The 26,454-nt window shown below is 35.9% G+C and overlaps 1 protein-coding gene across 1 annotated transcript; it reads right to left on the reverse strand.

Moving 5' to 3' along the window:
* Nucleotides 1-7,853: 7,853 nt before the first annotated feature.
* Nucleotides 7,854-11,130, reverse strand: Cpr97Ea (cuticular protein 97Ea). Its single transcript, XM_031978550.2, has 2 exons — nucleotides 11,064-11,130; nucleotides 7,854-8,738 (listed from the first exon to the last, which is right to left on the reverse strand). The coding sequence occupies exons 1-2, from the start codon at nucleotides 11,079-11,081 to the stop codon at nucleotides 7,854-7,856; spliced, it is 903 nt and encodes a 300-aa protein (XP_031834410.1). The 5' UTR covers nucleotides 11,082-11,130.
* Nucleotides 11,131-26,454: the final 15,324 nt, after the last annotated feature.

Genomic DNA, 26,454 nt, shown 5'->3' on the forward strand with positions numbered 1-26,454 from the left:
AAACCCCCTGTACACTGATCTACTCGATGACGGTTCGGAACGTTGATTCGACTGGGTTCTGTCTGGATATAGGTCGAGCTCGCACGCCGATTGAAAGATGTGTTTTATAAGACCGACGACGATAAAGATCTAAAGCGTTCCACGGGAAACCGCGCTCGCTCTAGGTCGCATTTCGGCTCGTGATTGATAAAGGGGCGCAACGAATGAATTATTGCGCGGCGGGAACCGAACGTGGATTTTATGCGATTTTCATGGATGCGAGTATGCAAAGAAGGAAAGAATTTATTTGAAAGTAATACGTTCGCTGATTTACGTGTGAAACACTGAAAATTAGGTGCTCTCTTCCGTTCAAGAAAGTATACTAACAATTCCTCGTAGGTTTCCAAAGAAATCCATTATTTCATTGGGATATCAGGAAAATGTCTGTTGACACAGAAAAAAGTTCATTGTAAAAAGGAAAAGAATATTTGCAATGGAAGGAGTAACTTTAATAAAACATTCTGTATAAAAGTATACAATATGATTTATCCTCAGATGAATAATTCTGTTACTTGCTCTACTTTTCCAGTTTCTATAACAAATTCTTCAGATTAATTCGAGTATCACAACATTATCTAAGGAACTAATTAATTACGTGAATTATAGAATATAAAGGTCTAAAGAGTTAATCGGACACATTCGACGTCTTAACATAGATAGAATTGCAGATAAATAAAAGAGTAATACCACGCACGCGTCAACGCGATGCAGAAATTCCCTGCTCGATGATAATTGCACGATAAAAAAATTTCTCGAACTGCCATAACAGGAAGCTCAATGGCCTGTTCCTCTCATTTAGGAATTCATTCGATTTCGACTACGATGAATGCTAACGGCGCGAATCCTCGCGTATATTAGAAGAAAGTAACAGAGATATCGCGCGGCGCGATCATCGACGGTATTTAAAGCACCTTGAAAACACTGCATCTTAATTTGGGAGAGTCGCCGTAATTGACTTTGCTACTTCACACGCCGCATACGGAACACCCGTGCTCTTTCAAACAGTGGAAGGCCGATTCAGACTTTCGCTAATTTTATTTACCCGCCGTAACATTATCAGATCCGTTGCAACTGATCAATTCACTGTAAGATGCATTTGAAAACTTCGTCCGAGCCATAATCGAAACCCGCCTAAACAATGCGTTAGCATTTGATTTCAAATAATTGGATCGATTTCGAATTTTATAAATCTCGAGATTGTAATCTAGCAAGTTATTCTAAAGAATTGCAAGCATTTTCATAGCTGTAAAGTGAAAATAAAAGGAAGTGAACTTTCCCTTTCAGGATCTGTGGGTATAATGAATAACCGGGGTTCTATCGAATTCCAAAACAACGATTCATCTATCATACCATCGATAATGACGGCAGGACTTCGTGTTTAGAAAGTGCTTTTGTAAACTGATCATATGGTACATAGTTTACAATCAACCAATGAAGTCAAAATAAAAGAATCCTTCGAAATACTCGATGATTAAAGGATAATCGCGAAAATAATTGATAAACAATATTTTCGTAAAAATGTTGGGTATTTGAAAAAGAAAATCTTTCCAGAATATAGAAAGTGAACGGGATTAACACTAAACGTACCGATACTATATATATATATATATGAAATGGAAAACTCTGTGTTTTCTTTTGTTTATTTAACTTTACGTCGATTTCTATATTATCCAAGTAATCAATTTTCCAATTTCATTTTTCTCCTGTTTCTGTTTCCAATACAAAATATATATATTCCCACCGTAACCAGTTAAATGAGTGGTTATAAAATAAAGATGAACTAGTCAGATAATGCATTTTTTGTATTGGAAGCAGAAACAGCAGAAAAATGAAAATTGGAAAACTAATTACTTGGATAATATAGAAATCAATGTAAAGTTAAATAAACAAAATAAAACGCAGAGTTTCCAATTGAATTTTAAGAACCACTGATTTAACTGGTCGCGGTACGTTTAGCGTTGATGATACCAATCCGAATGCAAAAGTTCGATAAGCGGAATAAAATCAATAATGCGAACAACCTGCTTTATCGGTCATGATTTATTCCCGATCACCGAGGCCCGGTTTCTCGGAAGAAAATGCACTTACCTACTTTCATTGCCGCGAGAAGGAGACATAGATCGGGCTCGCTCTCGACATCATCAATGGAGAACGAAACTGATGGATGCACAGGCCCGAGTTCATTTACATTGTTCTTTGTAACGCGACCGCTTTTACCATTCAAACACCCGTTTTTAGAGAGATACGCGAAAAAAGCTTTTAGCACGAACATAAGAAAAGGGAAATTTATTCGACACGATGCACACATTCTTTATAGACAAAAGTAACAGTAGTAATTAAGTAGAATTTATTAATACGCGTGAAAGCTCGAGAAGAATAATTTCTGTTGATTAATGTAGAAGATTGTTCTTTTTGGTGAGCAGGTATGAATTTTATTGAAATTATGTAAATGATATATGTGTAGTCGTATAAATAATCGGTTTCTTGAAAATTACAAATTAAAAAAAAGTGGATTACTTGTTAATATATTTTATAAATGAGTTAGATGTTTAATTAAACTTAATACACAGGCTTCGAAACAATTAGTAAATTGCATTCGATGTAAAAGAATGAAGAAGATAATATTAGATCTCGAGAGGAAGAAACACAATTTTAAATGTGTAATGTAATTACTTATAATTTGATTAAATTGTAAATTATTCTTATATGTAATAATGAGATCAAAATTCTTTTTATGGAAGTATTATTCATTGGACTCAGAATTCCTAACGTGTTACCGATCTCTTATATAGAACAGAATTGACGTTAGGTCATGAAAGCCTTGCATCAACCAATCGACGATTTCAACGATGACGATAAATTCCGGTAAAGTAGGCAGGTTCTGTAACTATAGTCCGCGATGTCGAAACCGGTGGACACATTTTGCGTGACTCGCTTAGACGATAACAAACATTGTACAAACCATTTTCCGTATCACAACAATGGTAAGCAGATTATGTCATGGTATTCCGAAATGTTAAATTAAAGAATATTTAATGATCTACCATTTCTGTTGACCATTATTATTTTCCCCTAAATTTACAACGGATTGTAATTTAACATTATCACGTTTACATTATTTTTCATCAACATCCTGCATCGATTTTATTATATAAAACATAGAAAAGCAGTTACGAAAATTAATAAAAAAAATATTGGTACACTTAGTATTGTACTATATTAAACGTTTCATAATGAGATAATCTAGAACAATGATCAGTTCTAAATTTAAATTCAACAGCAATCATTCTTCCTCAGACATAATTGACAGGAAATCAAGATTACAATGTATCCGGTTATTATTAAGTTCTCCGTTATCTAGATTTCTGTGTTATTCAATAGACCAGTGATTTTCGGCGTTGATATTATTAGTAACGTGACAGTGCAGAAAATTTAACAGTCGGGCAGAATGCGGAAGAAATCCGAAATCCTTTTGTCAAACACAGCTTTCTACCGGTCCCCGAAGTCACTGACTCTACGCGCGCGCGGATATTATTATACAGTATTACGCAAGCGACTCTTCTTCATATAACGTTACACCTGCGCCGCGAACGTGATGGCGGCAGCCTTGTGTTCCACTGAAGAAGGTCAATGCACATGCAGTAATGCTCGCACCGAACACCGGTACATTATGACACGACCGTTTGGTGCTTTGCCAATACATTTATTTCTGATTTGTCTCGTAACCCTTAACGCCATTTCCATACTAATTTGCAAATAGCACCGATGTTCTAAATCCGCGAAGAAATCGTGGAATACTTAATCAGTATTACTGTATTATAAAGAATGAAAGAAATGAGAAGATTTTAGTACTGTTTTGATGTTATTTTTAAAATAAATATTTTTGATACATTATTAATTAATTTCTTAAATAATGATTTAGGAAAATAATCTTTTTATCAATTTAGTAACATTCATGAATTGTCTTCTTTTCAAGATTTTTAGATGTTGCTTGAAATAATTTCATCAAGACCACCTATTGTTCCACTTCCAACGTTAACACTAGGTGTACTGAACGCGTCAGTGTGACGCTTATTGAACTTTATAAACATTATTTAGCAAATGTTTAATCTTTCTCTAATTTACAAAATCCAAATAAATGAACATCACTTCTTCTGAGACCAGTAGAATAAATTGTACAATAAATGTCCGTAAACCTAATGTTCAACACGTGTAAGTGGATTCGCGAAAGCTCGAAACAATATTTTCTTGGTTTCATCACGAAACCCGTAACACAGGTCAATAGCGTTTACCGTTATGCTCAGGTAAGTCCAAATATATTTCAAGTGGCCAAAGAATGGTCGGCGTGACGACACCGAACGAAATGTCGTCGCTGTGTACAGCTGTTAAGCTGCAACAAAGGGACGTGCCTGGGAACAATACGAATTTCGGTGGCAACAGGTTCGTGAGATTAAATGGAATTTCGCTTTTGAGTTCGCTCGTCATGTGAGAAACCCAGTGTAAGTTCTATTCTTTGGTTTCGCGTCAGTTTCGTCATTTTGCGATCGAGGAAGGCGCCGTAGTAATGTAGTATCTTCTAAATGGCCCGAAGAAAACAGCTGAAACGAAAGAATAGAACGCTCACTGTCTTCCACTTTATTTGAATAGGATTATGTAATTTTTATGATGATTTTTTCTTTCTCTTTTACACATTGAGGCGTTGCGTGCGTCAGCAGAGGCAACAAAGTGTGAATCACGCTACTGGCAGTTGAGAAGGCAGCTTGAATGAGAAGAAATAGTGATGTGTAATTGTGCATTCTACATTGTGCTTATATTATATATTGTGTGTCGTATACACGGATACATTTTACGTCACTGCTAGATTAAATCGATTCCTTGAATAATTTCTTTGTTCTGAATTCATTTTTTTTTCGACGATAGAAATATTCGTAAATTCCATTTATTTATTAAGAAATTATAGCGTTGAGACATTATTATATTTATTTTCTAACAGTTGAAATAATAAATGAACATTCGAAGTTTTTTGTTACGAAATTTTAGTAAACGTATCAGTCTTACGAAATTGCCTTTCGTTGGTAACACATTTACCTGTATGCACTTGTTGTTCCCTGCATTTCCTACTTGCACTTTCTGTTTTGCACGAGTGCAGACGTGGTTGCCTTCCTTAGAGACGGTGTACAAGCGAATTGCTTCGTAATGATTCGTAGTAGTCAAGAAGAAAAATAGGGAAAGGTGAATACCTTAAACATAATAAATTGTGTAATAATACCACGAAAATGAGTTAATTTATGTACATACGAATAATTATAAGGATCATTAAACAAACTGCACATTGCACTGAAAAAAATCAAGTAACTATCTGTAGGTAAAATATGTATCTTTACAACGTGGAAATAAATGCAAGCTTACAGGTTTTAATATCCTGTTGCAAAAGGTATAAAATATGTTGCAACTTGATGGAAAATAATGATATTAAATATGTAATCTACAACAGTTTTTACAGTACTGTATACAAACCAACGGTTGAATAAAAACTCCGCAATTACCAGTAACATAATAATATAAACAAACATACTATTCATTTTCATCATTCCACGTATAGTGATCAAATTAAAAGGATCATAAAGAATTCAAGTCTTTCGCGAGCCCTACTTCTTCCTTCTAAAACAAGAAACACGATGAAAACAGAACTGGACCGACATAATTTCTATTTTAAAATCTGTTGTAACGACACATTGTCATTATGGCGCACGCACATTTGCGTAAGCGCTGTACACTTTCAATTGAGCAGTCGTGAAGGTCACCGTTGAAATTTCGTAACAAAAATTCCATGGAGCCCAGTTCCGGAACAGCACGGTACAATTAAAACGAGATCGTTACCTTCTCCGATTTTTCTCGCGGAGGAAATAACTCGAAAGGTCGTTCGTTGAGAACGGTTACGTAAGCCCGTTGACCAATTGAAAAATGGGAGCAGTTAGAAAGTTGTAGAGGCCGTTTCCATTTCCCTTTATCGAATCGGGCTGTTAATATTTATTTCGATTTTATTAAGGAAAACCGAGGGAAGGAAGAAAACAGGAAAAACGTTTGCCGTGCAATCTGCAGTAGCGAAGACCTCTAATTTCTATCGAGCACATTAACACTAAAACAACCGAGCATTTAACATGATTAATATTTTTAAATTCTTATAAAAATTGTAACAATAGATTTTTTTTCGGTTTCTTTGTATATTAAATACAGTATTGAAGTGAAATTATTTATTTTCAAAACCGTTTCGGACATTGAATATTTTAAAAATAAATAATTGTATTTAACGCTGATTAGTTCAATTAGTTCAATAAATAATTATATTTGTAAAAAAAGAAATTAATAAATGTAAAATAGGAAAACTAAAATCCGTCAGTTTGACGGGTACGGTAGTTGTAATGTTAAGACGGCGACGGGATTTACGACTGGTTGTGTTGGTCTTACTTTATTTCCAATCTAATTACCTTACAATAATCTAGTTACAATAGTAAGCGTGCTGAAATTTGTTCATGCAGTCCCGCGAGATACGAGCCCGAAGACGCTCGACAATACGAGGTTCTCCTTGAAACGATATTGTAACGGTAACCCTGCGACCACGCATGCAAACTGCATTTCCTAAGGTCCGAGTCAGCACGTGCACTTACCGTGGTTCGGAAAATTTTATTTACATCGTTCCTTAATCCTTTGCGAACGATGATTTATTGAAATACTAAAAATCTTTTCCATGGGAAGCTTAATTGTACGTCAAACCCTTAAATACTAGAAAAGGAGAAAATTATAGGCTGATCTGTTGTTACTTAAATAATGAAATTACTAGATTGTAACTTTCGATTTTAGATACCAAATATCGATGTTGTCGACAAGACAACATTCGTCCTCAAAGAGTTAAATTATCTTTCGTCCACGGTGCAAATGATACTCACATCTATTTACCAAAATGTATTTCACGATACTCTTACCTAAAACGTAAACGAGAAACTTTGCAGAGTGTACAGATTATTATCCTTAACAAAACGTGTATTTTATTCTTACAATATAACCAAGAAATCGTCCACGCAGGAAGAAACTGTTTAAACAAAAATAAAAATGAAAGGACACCAACAAACAAGAATTTACTATGCAAATGACCATTTCGCGAATTCCATTGCACGATAGTAACAATTTTTGAGTCATTTTCTGTATATTTTCCCAACAATCTTTGTCCAATGGCAAGAATAATGCTTCTCGAGGAAGCAGAAACGCGATTTGGTAAGCAGAAAAGTTTCTAATTACCGAAACAAGGATCAAGGATAATTAATCAACTCGTCCTTCCACGCTTTACAAGAAAACAATAGACACAAAAATATCATGGGAATCGATGAGGACGATCGTGCGTGATCAAAAATCATTCCGAATCGTTTTCCGGACGCTCGGGATCCTTGACGTGTACCTCCAGTGTAGTAATCGTCACGTGGTCCTCGAGGATCACGGTCATCGTACTAATTTTACAATAATTCCGTAATCCACGAGGACTATAGATACTGTACTAATTCAATATTAGTCATGTGTTCCATGAGGATCACAGATAGCGTGCTATTTTAACAATAGTCACGTGATCCTCGATGACCACAGACATTGCATTGATTCAATAACGATCATGTGATCCACGAGAATCTAACTGAACGATCGGCACGCGACGATGACCACAGCAAGCGTCGAAGCGTCGCGTCTTCGGAAAACGATCATACGAGAAAAGACTAAACCGAACGACACATGGACCGCCCTGAAGGACACAGGAGGGACTAGAAGACTTAGTAGTAACCGAAGCTGATGTCGTGCAATGGCGGTGCTACGTTTTGGGGCAGAGCGTAATCTCTAGCTAACTGGTCCAGGATTCCGCCGCTCTGACTGCGAGGCTGTGGCTGAGACCGGCGTTCTTGGATGGGCGCTGGACCGAATTGAGCTGGTCCCTGATTGTACAATTGGGAAGGAGGTGACGGTTCCTCATTTTGCTGGAGGATTGGGGACTGTCTAGAACTGGGAGGCTGGGGGACACCGCCAGAGGGAGTGAAAAGCTGCTTGGGCAGGGCCTGTTGTCTGGGTGCTTGCGCAGGGTACACTGCCTGCGTGTGGCTTGGGGGTGGCTGATAGGCAGGTTGCTCGTATTGGAGGGCTGGCTGAGGCGCAGGTGCGGATCTAAGGGGAGCCCTAGCCTGCTGGTTCGCTTGCTGGTAGGCCTGAGCCTCCAGAGCCTCTCTGTTGGTGGTCTCGTCTACCAACGTTGGTGGAGCCACTGTGATACCCTCACCAGCTGGCTGGAAGCCGAACTGGTTCGCTCCGTACTCCACCACGCGGACTTTCCCGGTGTCATCGACGAACCCGTATTTACCCTTCACGTCACCAGTGGGTAATTTAGTTTCGATCTTGAAGGAACCATCAGCACCCTCGAAGCCGTAGGTGTAAGAGCCGTCTTCATTGTGCCTGTTGATCTGTTTGAGGATTGCTACTGGAGTTGGCTTAGGGGTGGTAGGTGCTGCTTGTCTGTTTAGCGGTGCCGCATCCGCTGCGTAGCTTCTGGGGGTTGGATGAGCTGGCCGCGCTGGCTCGTAAGCTGAGTAGTCGTCTACATAATTGCCACCTGGTTGTTGGTATTGCTGAGCCGATACTGCGAGTATCGCAGCTACCAGTAGTGTTACCTGGGGATTAAGTGGATGATGTTAATCTTGGTTGTTGGGTGGTGTGAAATATGGTGGGGGAATTTAAGTAATTAATTGTATAGCGAACTGCTGAAATGATTGGTAACATTTAAGTATTCGGGTTAATTAATATTTGTTACATTCTTAAGTGTCTTTAGAGGGAATCGTTTATTGTCACAATAAATGTTACGACCCTCAAGGAAAATGTCAATTGATTTCACTTTTTTCCATTTATTCAGCTGTTATACTAATTGTAGCCGTAACTGCATTAATTATAGTAATGGTTGCTCCTTCTGTTCTCTTATCGCTAGGTTCCATAGAGAAAGAAATTGGACGATGAAATTAAAATTTCGCGCTCCGCAGTTTTTATAAGAATCTTTTGTGCAATCTGTGCTTATCGTGATTTTCAACATTGAAACTAGTGTCATGCCCGCGTGCGGGCATCAGGAACGTAATAAATTTAATCGTCGCTGCGGTCAGCATCGCGTAAAGCGTTAATCTAGGACTTCATAAACCGTAATTACTCGCGGAAAGGTCTGAGATCGGTGATGCATGACCCTCCGCGTTACCAGAGCCTTAACCGCCAGACGTGACTTTATTACACCACGACGACGAGATAACCGCACTCGAAGGATACCGGATTCTTGATCGTGACTGGCAATTCGAGGGAGAAAAAACGTGTCTAACGTCGCTGACATACAGTATTGCTCACGACTAATTCTATTTCACTTTCATGAAATCAGTTAAATAATAAAATAAAATACCATTATTTGAAACGAAGGAAATCACAAATCACGTAATCACAAAGAATAAATTGTCAACAGAATCGCTAATGAAATTAATTCGTGAAACACCAGAAACTGTTTAATGCAACAATCGAAACAATGTTCCAGAGAATTAGAAAACGTGAAAGACCCAAGCAAAACGCAAGCGTGAAAAATAAATATTACTAAATCATTGCTTGAACTACGCTATATTAGATAGTACTATTCTTCAAGTTTATTGGAATATCGAATTTCTATAATAATTTCGATCATACTACAGGAACAATCCAATGAATAACGTGTCCTTCGAACATGAACACAGAAGTCGACGAAAACCGGCTACCAGTAAATTACTATCGAAAGTTTGACAAGTTTGATCGAAGTTCCATCCGTGAACCGCGTTTCCTGCGGTTCCGCGCGAACGGCCACGAGCGAGAAAACGGTTTCTACCGCTACGCATTCTGGCCGACATAATTCTCGAATGTGTTCCTGTTTGGCGTAACTCATTATATAATTTTCTTTCTTTCTCGCGAGTGGGCGGCCGGAGAAAACAAGTTGGTGGCGCGCTCGCGTGGACTGGCCACGCGGCGAAAACCACTTTCATCCTTCTTTTTCTTTTCCTTTCGTTTTCTCTTCTTTTTCGACAAGCGTGAAACAGAAAGCAACAAAACAGAGTCTTGCAAGACGCGGTTGGGTAACGGGTTGTCGTTCATAGCGGTAATGGGCAACCGTAATCGTAATTCCTAATGGTTTTCACGGACAGATTGTGATCTCGCGGTGAAATGGCGAGAACTGGATACGCGGCAGCGTGGATTTCATCGTGCTCGCGGTGTCGATCGAGTTAGAGCCGATCTTGATCTATCGAAACGTCTTTGACTGCCGCGTTAATCGATCACTAAGTTAATTACCAACACAACTTTTCTTCCAAACTTAAAAGTATATATATATATACAGATGTTGGAAGTTAGAACAATATTGCGTCAACCAAAATCAACAAAAATTGCCAGAAACGTTTATAAAATCCGAGATCCATCTATTTAATGCTCCCTGAAACCAAGTTTCGAATCAGACCAATTATTTTCCACGAGATTTCCACGAATACCAACAGTCAACACGCGAACCCCGCCAACCCCAACAAGCCTCTCTCAACAACAGATCAAGCATCCAGTTATCACCGAATTACTCTCGCCGAATCGTTTCCGTGACCGCCTGCGGCGATTCTTTCGCAGCGAGACGTTACACGAGATCCAATCTCTCGGCGTGTCTCTCTTTCCTAGTGCACCAGTAAAATGCACAAATCACAAGCACAGATCCCCATCACGATGAGGAACGATCACATCACACGCGAGACCACGTTCCCAGTCCGTAGATTGTACCGATCAAATTTAGGCGAACAACGACGAGTCACAATGTACAGTGATGGCGGTTTCTACGAGTGTTACGATGACGGATGACCCGGTTCTTATGATTTTTTTCTCTTTCGAGGAACAACAACGAATTTAATGAAAGGGTTCAACGATTATGGGACGACGGATGCCGCACTTTTGTTGTCTATACGTACCGTCGAGACGGTGTGCATTGTGTTCCAGGTGGTGGAGTTGTGTTAGTGTGTGTGAATGTAAGTAGGCAGCGAGGCTAGAGTACCAGCGGTTGCTCGAACTGAGGCCCTCATATACCTTACTGGGGTCCCCCGTTCCTACCCCCCTCTTGCCCTCTACACTCCTGTTAGCTCTGGGGGACTTTCACTATCTATTCGACTCCCTGTATATACAGCTGCCTTGTCTTGTTACAGCACCTTATATCCCCTAAATATTCCCCACCAGGCTGCCCTGGTTTCTCGGGAATCTGGAAAATCGATCGCGGACCGATTCCGGACCCGCGAACGACTTTGACGACCGGCGACCTGCAACGCGTTTTAACGGCGAAATCGGACCTCGCATTCCATCGTGTCGGCGGCCGGGTTTAGGGTGGAAAAATCATTTTGAAGATTAATCGTTTGTCGCGTGTCTCGGTTAGAATAACGCGCTGCGTATCAGTAGGATTTTTCTGGGATACACTTCTAGTAAGTAATAAGGAATAGTTACAATTTTAACGTTGCAGTGTTATGAGTGATATGTATGTTTGGCGGGTATATGTGTGTAAGATTGTATTACGAATGTTTGGAATGGAAGTTTATTCTTCCCGAGGTTGGAAAAAATAGGGGAACTGGTGATAGATGGATTAGAGAGTTTGTTGCCGAAATCAAGTTAGACTTAATATTCGGAAGAGTAGGAAATGAAAAATATTTTATTTTGGAATTGAAGATCGATATTACTAAGTCTACGTGATTTTGGGTTTATGATCCATTGTTGGTGCTTGTTTGAGGCATTTATTCGAGCAAATTGGTCGCTATGTGTTCGAATAATTCATGTTCAGTTATTTGTAGTTATTCGAGAGATTGTGAATAACTAATTGCAATTAATTTTAATATTATTCTGATAATTTATCTTCATTGATTCGTTATTCTAAAAAATGAGAAATTATTATTTAAACTTAATACATCCTATCAAGAATTTATTTATTAAATACCTTCAATAAATATTCGAAACAATTAGAATAACATATGACTCTAGATAACGTACATGTTCTTTAAGAAAAATATACTATGGCTTGACAAGAAAGTCGCACGTGATTCATCGATGATCCACGAGGCGCTAAACGCGTTAACTGAGAGCTTAGTTCATTGATTGATCGTTAAGTTTCTACGTGGCTCGCTGTAATTGTATATAAGCAACGATATTCATTAAGAAACTGTTGACTCTTCAAGCTTGTTTGGATTTAATGAAAATTATGGGTTTTTCTTATCAAAACGTTTAACTGGGATTAACCTTTGGCCTTACAATACTGTGCCAGACTCATAGTGAAGATATCAAACAGCTATTAACAAACACAAATATCACACAATTCCTTTCCGTTTAAATGGAATATTATTTTTGTTATGAATCGTTGTACTCTAGAGTAAACATAAATATAGAATAAAGGTGAAGTTCTTTTCTTTTCTAATCAATTATAAACAATAAATCAATTCCTTTATCCGTACCTTCCGTACCTTTAAAATCATCAAATTTTCTTATAATTCAATAAAAATACTCGATTAATTGCAAATTGTCGTAGTTGTACAAAAAAAAATAAAATAAACATAGAGGCCTTTTCTTTTTCTAATGAATTATAAACAATAAATAAATTTTGTTCAGTGCAGATATGAAAGAAATCATAAACCAAGAGGTTAATTACTATAGGTGAGAGTTGCAGGTGATAAATAGAAATGACTCGCCGCGACGTGACCCGAGCCCGAGTTTTTGATCGAGGAGAATGGTTCTAATTTGTCTCCGTGTCCTCTTGTATTACCATTGCAGTAATACGTACATATAGTACAACGTTGCCTGGCAGGTTGTTCCAGTTTCTCATGACTCTTGAAAATCATTCTTGTGTTCCCGATCGGACCGCCGATCTAGAGCTGATGAATTTTTATTGTTCGGGTTAAACCTTTCACTGTATGCTTTATACAATCCCTATGCACTCTGGGTCACCATATGTGTCTCATTAGCACACGTATCGCGCCGTACGTCACTGTTTCCAGTGGACAAAACATGAAATATCCCGTGATAACTTACACTTTTAACTCGACTTCTGGTTTTACCATATTTCGAGCAGAACGTACTCGACGACATGTTACATCGTTACATGAATCTACAAACTCCGCAGACAGATAGAAACTTATGAATAAAAACAGTTTCAGCAAGAAATATGAAACTAGTATGTATATTATATCAATTTTACAGTTTCCCAGTTGTCTAAATTACGTAGGAGAATCAAATGGGACCATTCTCATAGAGAAAATGAAATATAAGGGGCTTATGTAATAATAAGTTTAATGAGTACCTTAAAATAGATCATTTCAAACTGCAATAACAATAAATTTCCATAGAATTGAACATTTCTGCATGGAAAGAGAGGAAACGGTTTTATAACTATGATTTAAATATATCGAAACTAATTAATTAAGTCATTACATGTACGCACGTAACAATCGTTGAATAATACTATGAAATGTGCAACAGGGAATTCCATGAATTTCGCTTCATAAAAAGTTAATATTTATGTACTCGCTCCGAATACTTGCGGTATACTAACCTGTTATTTAATACTTGCTCTTCATACTTCGAGTATACTAACATTATTATCAATACAGTTATTACTCCATTACGCCGAGCGTTTAATTACAATTAAGCACGTGATATTTCGCGGAGGATATGTATGAATTAAGCAATGTTTAATTTAGATCTTTTAGTGCCTACCTTCGTGTGCATGCATAAATAATAATCCCCGATTAAACGGACGAAAAATTGTATTCAACACGCGATACAGTTCTGCGCGGTGAAATTATTATGTAAAGGTAGAAATGGAGATAATCAGGTTGTGCAACAAAAATGTACGGTGTTCTTACAAGTTGAAATAATTTAACGAATACACCTGATATACGCACATTTGTAACTAAATTCAGTAGCGTTCATAGTGCTTCCTGAGTGCACGGCGATTGGTGGAAACTATCTCCATAGATTTCCATCGAAAACTTTTCTTCGAGTGATACGGGATCACCGACTCAACGAGTTCTGCAACTCCCGTTACACTTACGTTCATTCGAGGAATTAAGTTTTTCTAAATGACGGCTAGAGAAATGACTTTTTAATACAGGCGACACACATTTCGAGCATACACGGGGGCATTTATTTCTTAATACTGTGGAACAGGCGAAGAATCGTTGAGAAAATAATGAAAGCAAGAGTGTGAAAGGAAAGAAAAAGTGGAGCTTGTATTTGACATTCTATAATTATAATGTCGTTAGTCTTTCTACAGTTTTAGTCTACTTTGAAAATAAATTCCTATCATTGTGTAATATAGGTTGTTTTCTATATTTGCTCTGCTTGCTTTCGTGTTCTTTGTATTCTTACATTATTTGTTAAACTGGTATGTTGATGTAATGTTCTTATTTATTTTACTATTTTCAAACGAGTAGTTCATTCAATTTTATTATATTCTTATGTAATCATTTAAAAAGGTGTAGGGATATGAAGCGACTTTTGTACAAATTCTGGATAAGCAACAGTTGAAAAAGAACAACAACAGTCCATGACTTCGCAGTAGCATATTTGTTGAATGTAATAATTCTTTGTCCTTCGGCTTCTTGTCTGTAAAAAAGTTTCAAAGTTCAAATGTCAAGCTTGAACTACCGTTAGAAGTAACGTTGCCTGTGTTGCTTACTACCTTGTAGTTAACGGATGACTGTCCTTTTCAAGACGAAACTACTGCACTTGAAGAATCGTGACTCCTATGGAAATAAAGCGAATCGAGTACGTCGATGAATAAACATTGAACAAAATTTACAAAATTTCTTTTATACTGTACTTTTATTAGACTTGTTCACTAATTATATTTATAACTTTTATAGAAACGAAATTAGAGAAGTATATATATTTTTAATTTTCTTGTTATAAATATATCTTAATTTATACGAATGTTTAAATGTACGACAATAATTTCTTAATATATATTATAGATACATAGCTTAAAAAAGTTACTTTTTTTTTACAAATTCCAGTTTATAAGTTTATAGAAGATAGAAGCAGTGACCACATAGATTAAGACACGACTGAAAAATCTTACAATATCCTATTCTCTTTTGTTGCGGTTGCTAGAACACATTCGCAATTTTTTCCCCTATCTGTGTGGTATAAATCGCGCAATCGATAAGATGAATTTGACTAAAAACGGTCACGGCAGCTTTGTCGGTCTATAGACTGGTCATGCATTTATGGAGTAGAATGAGATAGAACGGACCAGCCAACACGCGCTGAAACTCTAATTATAGCCACTGTCTGCGATTTTACTTTCGGTGATGTAAGAATAATCACGTCAATTAAAGAACGTTTATGTAATTAATTTAATAGATAGGATGAATCAGTTGTGAAGAATTGAAGTGCATATTGTTTATAAGCAGCGAACTTCGAAATAAAGGAGTTACATAATAAAGAGAAGTTACTCGATACAATATGTCATGATATATCTGCCAAGTACAGTTATCTAAATAAATCTGAAAGCATATATTTTTTACGTAACAGTGTATAAATTATAATAAATCAATTTCAGGTTTCACACATTTATAACGTATTTAAATTAAAATTTGAAAATGATACATTTTAATAAACTTTTTATTTGCATTAGTAGTTTCTGAATCTAATTTCGTTATATTATTATATTATTTGTATAATTTATATATAAATATTATACATAAAACTTCTTCCATGTCACTGCCTGAAGAATATTCCGTATTATTTGCGGTTTAATAATAAATTCTTTTCACGTTTGAAAATAATTCTCAATTTTCGATTTCAAATTGCAATTAACAGCGCTAAGAGTGAAGAGAGTATCGATTCCTTTGCCTGTCACCTTGAAACTGACCGAGCGCAAGGCTGAACCGAGATTCGGTAAAACAGATCCCGGCCTTTGGAAACGCGTCGGACATTCAACGTTTTCACCTGGCTTTTGCGAAACGGCCAACCAGCTGCCTTCGTTTCTGTCGTAAAACTAGCGGTCGATCGACATTTTGTAACTTTCTATTGGCATATTAGTTACCCGACTGTTAGCGTATCGGCATTTCCTGTGCCTCGTTTCTTGAACTTTCTTCGAATTTGAAATTGGTGCGCATTTATGCCTCCGTCATTAACATTTCATTGTTGTAACATTAAGATCATTTACGACTTTCAATGGAAAGCAGTATGAACCCTCTTAAGAGTTACGTGTACTTTCTAAATAATCAACTTACCTGTAAGTTGAACTGAATTACGAAAAACAGGTATTGTAAAGAAATATAAAATCAAGGAAAGAAATCTTAATTGCAGAAAATTCAACTTTTCAATCGTTTATTACCTCAATTAATTCTTATGTTCGAAAATGTTCAATTCTAAAATGAATTCTAAAATTGAAATTTAATTCTAGAATGAATTATTACTACTAAAAACATAATTTTAGTTAATCATCAAATTCCATGTGAAAATTTTGGTCAGTTTAATTCGTAACGATTGTCTTAAAAAATTAAATATTAACCCTCTGCAACTCGACAGGCAACTCTGTCACCACTTCATATGATATAGCAAAATTATAAAGTCATATATAATATTAAACATTGTATAATAGATCAATATCTGAAATATTGAAGTGAAACGTTACATATATCTTCTCATTAATTACTTTTAAAATGTATGTGTACATGTCTCATCGTAAAATGCTGAATATTTCTAGCGAAAAACTTTCGATTGTAAAGGATTAACCTAAAAATAATGTAAACAAAGAAAACGGTTACCTAAGGAGTCAGTAACACAATTATAGGATCGTTCGCCCCGTTCAAAGTCTAATGACCGCCGCGTGCAACAACAAAGATCGTCCTCCATCGAAATTCCCACCGTGAATATCATACGCGACCCATTTGAATCCACATCCACGGCTCTCATATTAATTATAACAACGCAGAATTCTGTTGCGTGGCCGGAACGGACTCAGCAAAATAATTGCTGCGGTCTACGGGACGACAATGTCCGCCCTTCTGCCGGTGCAACGGAATATGGCGTCTTCAAGGCCCGCCGGAAGATTCCATTCAGTGCAATCCTCCACGGGGCGTGCACCTTGTTATTAAGGGTCACAGTAATTACCCGGCAACGACCCAGATTACGCCTTCGGCTAGCTTCAGTTCGCCGATAATCTGTCTTTGCCGAGCGCTTTCAATGCCAGCCGGTGAAAGGGAGATCGACTGCTCAATTTCGTGCGTCCAATAAGATATATCCCTTTACCTTTCTTAGAGAGCAAATGGAAATATTGGGCTGAATCGTAAATGGGTTCTGTTTTTTGAGATAAAGCTGTTTTGTTAGTAAAATGTACTGCAATATACGATGACCGACATTTCTGAATTGCTTGAAAAATATTACAATATGTAAGATGACTGCTGTCGACTAAAAATATTTAATGACATGAATAAGTTAACAATACTGTGATGTAAGAGTTCTGATGCCAAATAATTAATAAGTCTTCCTATTTACCTTCGCTACGAAGGAACATATCATGTATAAAACGTTCAAGATTCCCGTGGTGCTTAACGTGTTAATATATACAGGGTCTCTAACGCGATGCACGATTGTTTACCCACTTGCAGTCATCTGAGAAAAAAAGTTTAGAACACGAGTTAGAAAGTATGGAGTGTACAATCAGATATCAGTAACAAAATTTAGAAAATTGTTTTCATGGCGAAATCGAGGTCAGCTTGGGTTTTACAAATAGGAACACATATTCTTTTTTACCATGTTGTAGAGGACATCGAGATGAATTTAAAATACATATTACATGATATTTTTACTAAAATATTACTCGATTTACAGTAGTGTAGATATAAAATATATATACTTTGAAACAGTGTAAACATTAGTTAACACTGAAGATATTACTGACGAGATTAGAGAATATATATAATTTTTTAAATAAAGTTTACTTGTCGGTAAATTGTAGTATAATGAACCATAATAATTCTTAATTGTTTTTAACCAAGTTTTATTCAGTATTTTATTTTCGCTTGCGTAAAGCACTGACGGTCTTGAATGAAGAAATAGAATTATTATGTTCGGATTTTATAATTACTCGCTCATTATACTTTATTATACGCTAACGTTTCAAGACTACCAACATAGCTGTTTATTGGTTATTATCATTTTCGAATTCGTTGCCGAGCTATTAGGTTATTTTAAATGAATGACGTATGACTTGTTAATAGCCCCGATGCTTTCTTATTCAATCATGATCAAAGAATGATCAGTAATTTATATAATAGCAGTAATGACAGGTATAATTTGCCGGGATTTCTCTGTTAGCGAACGTTATTATCAGATTAAGTCATAAATAATTTCCTCCTTTGATTCTGAAATACACGTCAGCGCGAGATTTATGTTAATCTTCCTTTCGTCGATTAAATATTCTGCTAATTGTTAGGTATAATTAAAACGGGAACTCTGTTAGGTTTCTTTCAACTTTCCACTTCGGTATGCTTCACACACTTGCGTGCCGGATGAAAACCAGACTGTTGTTATAAATCGCAATAAATACGTTTATTGACGTTGAAATTATAGCGCGGAATGCATCGAACGTTCTTGGCTCCTTAATAATCACTTTCATCATAGTTGGAGCGGAAATGTTGTTCGGTTCCGTCACTTCCGGTAGAATCCAAGCAAAAGATCAGACACTTTCAGCACACAGCCCGTAGAGTGATATGAGTTATATAGCGGATGGTATGCAAGGTCAATTCAAGCTGCAAACTCTTGCCTTTCACGTATCACTCTCTTCAGCGCCGCGTCACGAGGCAACATTTAATTCGAAGCTTCCTGTAAAACTCAATAAACCGATAGAAATTGTGTATCGTTGTATTTGCGTTCGCAGATGTCGAAGCATTGGCAGAGATTCAATCCGATCGGTAATTACACTGGAATTTACACGATCGTCTACTTCCCACCGCTGATAGTAAGCACCGCGTTAAACGGCACTTTTATGATTCGATTCTTTGTGCGATCATGTATCACTTCAGTTGTTTGAATGAGACAAAGTGTTGAGGTGACAAGCTTATAATTAAAAATTGAATACGTTTACAGTTCAAGCTCAATGATTTAACCCTTTGCACTCGTATGTCATGCTGGAGATGACAGTATAAAATTTGTCATAGATGTTGGAAATTGTTTTAAAAAGTAGTACACATTAAAAGATTATAGAAAGTAAATCTTATAATAATAATAATAAATGAAATAAATATGAAACGTGAAATTCTACAGCTGTAGGTTATTTGAATTCATTTCCTCAAAAATAAATACAAGTTTACACCCAACAATATTAAACATAAATCGAGTGCTAAGGGTTAAACATTCGATTTCCATTTTATTATAAATGTTTTTATTATCATGGAAAATTGTTTAATGAAACATGGAAATATTAAAAAGAGTTAAGTATAATATTATATAATTTATTGTCGTTGTGAAACGTGATGGAACTTACTTAAAATTTGTTCGTTCAATAATTCTTCTATTATGCATCACTTGCCGTAGGAACCGATAATAAAATTTCCATTTCACCGTCGTGTACAATGACATAATGTGTTACAATTGCATTATCATTACGGATATTATACTTTTCAATGGGAATCCCGTAAAAAACCCGTTTATTTAGACTGGTTGCAGCTGAATCTGTATTATCTCACCATGTCAAAGAAATTCCAAGGCATTTCCTTTTTTTTTTAATTGTCCACCGTGTCGATCTTGTTTTCACTTGCACTCTTTTTTCAGCGGGCAGCATTCTTTAATTGAACATATCCCGCTTTCTATTTCTATGTAACAATTCAAAACGTTGTTGCATCTAACGAGCCGGTTAACAACGGCATCACGACGGTTCGACCCGAATTGGGAACATTATTGCAAAGACGTGATTAAACTGAACTGTAGTCACGATTGAGAAATTTCTTTTCTCGCTTGGCCAACTTTTTCCTCGCGCGTACATAATGCGCAAGCTTTAAATGTGATATCATTTTCGCGGTGCTTTGGCGTCGCACTGAAAAATTTACAACGTCTAACGCAGAAGTTAAATCTATTTTTTTCAGTGTTCGATATCTTAATTACCAACGATATCCGCTTAACGGAATACCATTCCGCAACCGCGTCGAAGGTAATTGTGAGAAACTAGGCATTTTATTCTGGAACGAAAAATGGATTTTTTCGAAACGCAAGACAGATTGTGAGACGGAATGTGAAAAATAATTTCGAGCGTGGATAAGAGAGCATTGAGAAATTGTGAAAATGCCATCATCGATGTAACCACCTTTCACTTCAATCATTTCTTTATAAATTTTCGACACACTTTTCATGTTACGTGTTCGTCTGTCTGGCAAGAAGCTGGTGATCTACTTATTAATCTTTTGATATTTAAAAATTATTATTAATTCGTTTATAATACGATATAATATGATAATTAGATAAATTGTGTAACCTTTTGAGTTCTAGGGGAAATTTTCATACATATTCGAGAAATGTCAGACAATTTTAAACAAAGATGCATGATTACACACAAAATCTTATATTTCAGTCAATTTTGACCTAAAGTTCATAAAATGTTTACACAATATTAAAAACACGTTAGACTTTCTTTATTACTAATAAAATCAAAGAGGAACTTTTCGCAAGTGCATGAATATATCACTTCTTGGTATTCAAAGGGTTAATATTTAGAAAATTAACGAATTAACGAAAATACACGAAAAACGACACACTCTGTATAAACAGGAATAAAAAAGTTAAGTATTTGGTTTCAGTTTATTACAGTTGAGCACGAAAATTCACGATAAAATTAAGTGCGTAGAAGATTACTTTTAATTGAATCACGTGCCGAGTGTTTGAATATCATCAGGAGATTTCCATTCGTAGAAAACTGAAACACGGTAAAGGAGTATTCTCACGTGAATCCTCGCACGCACCGAATAGATTATTCCTCGAACAGAGAAGGAACGTCCGTGAACGTCATTATCCTGGCCAGCGATCGCTGCCCATTATTTATGGAAGGCCATAGTATGTGAATTCTTAATCACGCAAGTAATCCACAGAGTGATCCTCTTATGACAATACAAACGGTACACTTGTTTCCATTTTTTAGTCTCTCACGTCCCGGGTTTCACGGACATCTTGATGTGCACGGTACCTGTGTGAAAACATATTTGCGTAATTAAACGGGAGAAATAGGGAACACGTGCGAAACTTTGATATGCATCAATCATTTGAATATGCGAACTTGTGCGGTATTATTCTAATTTTTTGGTGATAAATATTTGGTGATAATATTTGATGAATAAAATATTCGGATTAATAGAAATGATTTATTAATATTTGGCCATAGATAAATAAACAAAATAAATTTTTCAGATTAACGTGAATTATTTATTAATATTTATCTATAAATAAATAAGCAAAATAAAATTTGTCAAATCAACATAAATTATTTGTTAACATTTTACCATAAATGAATAATGAAAACAAATTTCTTGAATTCTAATTTCGATAATCATTTAAAGATCAGTAATAAATAATTTTGTAGGATAGAATAATAAGAATAAAAATTTCTAATAAGAATCTCGTTTACGTAAATATTATAGAAAAATATAATTAGAGATTACGTTACGTTCATTTCATAGTAAGTTCGAGTTATTAATTCGTTATCTGTGAATTTAGCTTTCACTAACGACTCTTCTTTGTCTAAATGCGACATAGAATTATCATTCTCAAATAAACAGTAATCTTAAATGAATTTTCAAGTGATTAATAGTGTCCAGCAAACTGCTGCACAGCTTTTAATTACGCGGCCATCGTGAATGAAAGTCGGGCGCGTAAAGGAAAGCAAGTTTTATCTGGCTCGACAGACTGTCGTACCACGCCTTGCATCAGAATGTCCTGAGAGTGAACGCGATATCACGAAATTACGTGCGAGTCTATCGATGAAACACGTCTCGCTGTTTAGGAAATAAGTTCTGGCATTCTGTCGCAGAAAATAAAACTACTTTTACCACTTTTACTGTTTTAAACACCCACTTTCTTTTGTTCTGAATAAAATAGATCTACTTCTGTCGCTATATTTCTTGAGGACGTTTCTATATTACATTAAAATATTAAAGATATATAATTATTAAAATAAAAATTGATAAGATTAAAGGTATAAGACTGTCGTTATTGACGACATTCAAATGCGATCCCTTTTTGGCGACAATGGTGACTGAAACCTTTTGTAAGAATTCACAATAACGTAACCAATTAAAGAAACTGTTACACGAGACAAGATCAACATACTTTCCTTTTCGGGTTACGTAACATATGCCCGCGAAAAAGGTGTTTCAATTATTACATAAAGTTACATATCACGAACACGTAATGTACTCCAGTTTAAATATACGTAGACTATTAATTTTACCCTTTTATACGTTATCCATACATTGGTACTAGTTGATTAATATTTTTAATAATACGATAAATAAATATGTAATTTTAAATATATCGCTTGATAATGAACAACCGTAAAAAAATAAATTTTACTTCCTCAAATATTACGGCCCCCTGCATTATGGTACCACGCCTTTCTTCAATTTACTTTTTTTACCACGAAGTACATATTTTAAAAACACATCTGATATACTGGATTAAAATTTTTTATTTCGTGCTATAGGTTATTAAATTAAATATGTATATATGATCTACTCGTAAAACTTTCTCTTCTTATTTTAGTTACCATTTTGATTGATCTGTACATCATCTGATATATCGAACATTTAAACAGTAATAATTTGTTTTTTAATTTTTATTAGTATTTAAGTTATAAAATGCTAAGCCATTATAAATTATTACTTTGACTGATCCGTTGCAACATCTAATATTTTAAATACTTACGTTAATATTATCTAAAATATTTTCTCTCTAAATATTTTATCTGACTCTATACTTAACCTATTCTCCTATAATATCTCCGGATGAAAATTTTAAACCGAATTCGACAAACGTTATTCATTTATTTTCAATATAAATAAAATATTACTTGTACATTATCAGTCTTTAATCTTTAAAATAAACGTAGACACAAAATAATCATTAGATTCTTTTCCACTAAATTATTAACGATAATGTTTTACAAAACCAAAGAATATATTTATCGCATTCCAAATGTCCAGTTCAAGATTCACTAAATAACAAACAGAAAAAAGTAAACAAAATAAAATAGTAATACATTGCTAAGATATTTAAGATATTTATTTCCCTTAATTTTACTTGTCAAAATGACCCACTCCTAATTTCTTCTTTTTGCAATTATTAAAAAGATAACAGATATTCCTCTGAGAAATTATTAAAGAAATTGATTTGGTAATACGCAAACTGAATTATAAATCAATTAAAGTCTATGTAGATGCACCCTTGAAGTTGCTATAGAGGAATTTCAGAAAGTCAATTTAACTGCTCGGTAGGTTTAGTGTTAAGGAGTTAATGAACACGTTACCGGGTCATGTTTCGCAGCCATTGAAATTGAAAAATAAATAATAGAACGTTGTCAGCAGCGGACAAGTTCGGTAAAGGGCATCAGGATACGCTTCCAACGGGCCTGATCGCGAAACAGATCGGCTCGGCCGAGGGGCCCGAAGCGAGGGCACGTATATTGTGAAAGGTGGGCATGGGCGGTGGTTCGTGGCAGTCTCCACGTATCAGGTATGCGTAACGTGTAATTCCACATGGGACAGTTCAGGATTAGAATAAGAGGTTGGAGCAGGATGGCAGCCAACGGTTCCTGCTATACCTACGTGATCACGTCCGGGATAATCTCGATTGTCCGGGCTGACGTCACTAGCCTATCGGAATCACATTTTCACCGGGAACAAAGAAAATTGACGCGCGCCAAGGCTGACATAAATATAGAAACACGAGCCGCATGAAAGGTTGCGTTACGCGCGTTCGAAGATTTTTTTGTCCCGATCAGCTTCATTAATATTGTCGATCAATCTTGACTAGGCGTCCCTTTTTTTTAGATAACCTCTTTTACCTTTTTTTCACGCTGACTCGCTTTCTTCTTTGTGTCGCGGGTTACAGGTAAGGTTACGTAAACGGCTCCGATCGTTTAAGTTGGAAGTTTGTAGGCTCGAGATCATCTTTTAGTGAACAGGAAACTATAATTTATAAAAGACTCGTGAGTTTCGGCTTGCGTTTGCTTCCTTGTTTACTCTACTATGATCTATTACTTTCTCTTTGTGCACTGCATTTGAGACAGTTGAATCTTTGCGTGTATTTTTCGCGACGGTTATGTTGAGAATTTTTGTGTGAGAAGTTTAACGCTATTGTATTAGTAAAAATGACTGGTTTCGGTTTTTTTGTTTCGCAATGATCGGTGTCTTCAAAGTATTAACACTGCAACTACCAAGCAGTCCAATTGACTTTTAGAAATTCCTCTATACAAACTCCAAGAGTATATTTATTCAGACTTTAACTGATTTTCAATTCAATTTGCGCATTGTTACATCAATTTCTCTAATTATGTCGCAGAGAAACATCTGTTATCTTTTTAATAATTGCGGAGAGAAGAAATCAGGTATGGATCATTTTGACCTGTCTGATAGTTCTAGTGTTAAATATTCTAAATGATCTTGAAAATAAATAGTTTCATTTGAATACAAGAATGAATGTCTAAAGAAATTGGAAATAATCTGTTATTACCATTTTTATTGGGGTTACTTATCAATCGAATTAAATGCTCGGTAGTTCTAGTGTTAATAAATTTACGCTTGTTTGCATCGAAAGTTGATGATTGTTTCACAATTGTTTTAAAAAGGTATTACAGTAGAAGTATACAAGCTTGTCAAACTTTATATATCTATAAACAGCTACAGCGGCCATACTTTCTGCAACATTTCAACCCATTGGAGTCTAGATTAGATGAATCAGAAATCAAAATCTTCAAGAGAAACCTCAAGAACGTTCTATAAAGCGAAGGTGGAAGGAAAAGAAAGTTAGGTAGCTACGAATTTCACGTTCAAACGGTGCTCTTTAGAATTTCATAACTCTGACAAAATGATCATTTCCCGTGATTACGGGTCAACGACGATTACAGAAGCGTGTTACGGGGACCGCGGATAGCTGCTTCGTGACACAAGCCGGCAATAAACAATTTCTGTGTAAGTGTCAATGACGACAAAACCGCCAGTCCGAAGGCGATGAAATTACACGTGGACGACGTTAGCGAGGGAAGATAATCGGGAATTGTGCTAATGTTCGGGTAATTCTTTTTTCTTTCCTTATGTCCGAGTGACACAACGAAGATAAAATCATATCCAGGAATGCTGCGAAGAAGTTTCACATACAGGTGCCCCAGATAATTACACAATGGATCCGATGGTCAAAGAGCGCGGATGAAATTCCTGGGTGTGGTTGCAGCCTCCTTGCCGATGCAAAAATTTCTATGCTGTGTGCAGTTTGCACAAGCATCCGATGTTTCCGTTTCAAGCTGGCAAGGTCGTTGGTTTTGATAAGATTATTTTAAGAAGCGTGAACCATTATTTGTTTTTTTTCTGTGAATATTAAATGTGCATACCTTACACGGCACAGTGAGAAATTTTCCACAAGTTGACGAGGATTATTGTTCTGCGATGGAACATGCAGATCCTCATTGGAAGTCACTGCTGATTATTGCATAGTTTAATGGTAGACATTGTATACTAGTAACATAGGAAGCCTGTACTTATTGTTATTTATTTTAAATATTTTCAATGATTCGTGCCTGACTTAAAAATTTAGCAATTATTGTTGATAATAATACGTATGGGTTTCAAAATTTTATTAGTGATAAAGAAAAGATATTATGAAACAGAACGTTGTTTGAAGATGAAGAGTTAATAAACACTTCGTAACTTATAAATAAAGATATGAAATGAAAATAGAATTTCATTCAATTCAAAAACGGTACCATGATTTAACCCTTTAACCCTACATTCTGTCTTATCATGGAAGTTTCCATTTGTCGTCGTAAGATGGCGCCACCGTTCAGTTTCAGAAATTTTGTATCGCATTTCAATTACTGCCATTTGCTGATACTTAACAAAGTATACTATCACCATTACAATTGTACAATGAATTCGAATATAAAGTTGTTTAAGTCTATAATATAACTTTTTAATCGAAATAAGGAATAAAATATTTATTTCAATCGTTCTGCCAAGAATTAATTACATACTACAATAAATAAAAGGATTATCCTCACATTATTCCATAAATACTTTATTACAGTCTAAAAATACACTTAAATAATCATCATACAACATCTGT

This window comes from Nomia melanderi, chromosome 9 (assembly GCF_051020985.1).
Source record: "Nomia melanderi isolate GNS246 chromosome 9, iyNomMela1, whole genome shotgun sequence".
In the NCBI taxonomy this organism is placed as follows: Eukaryota; Metazoa; Arthropoda; class Insecta; order Hymenoptera; family Halictidae; genus Nomia; species Nomia melanderi.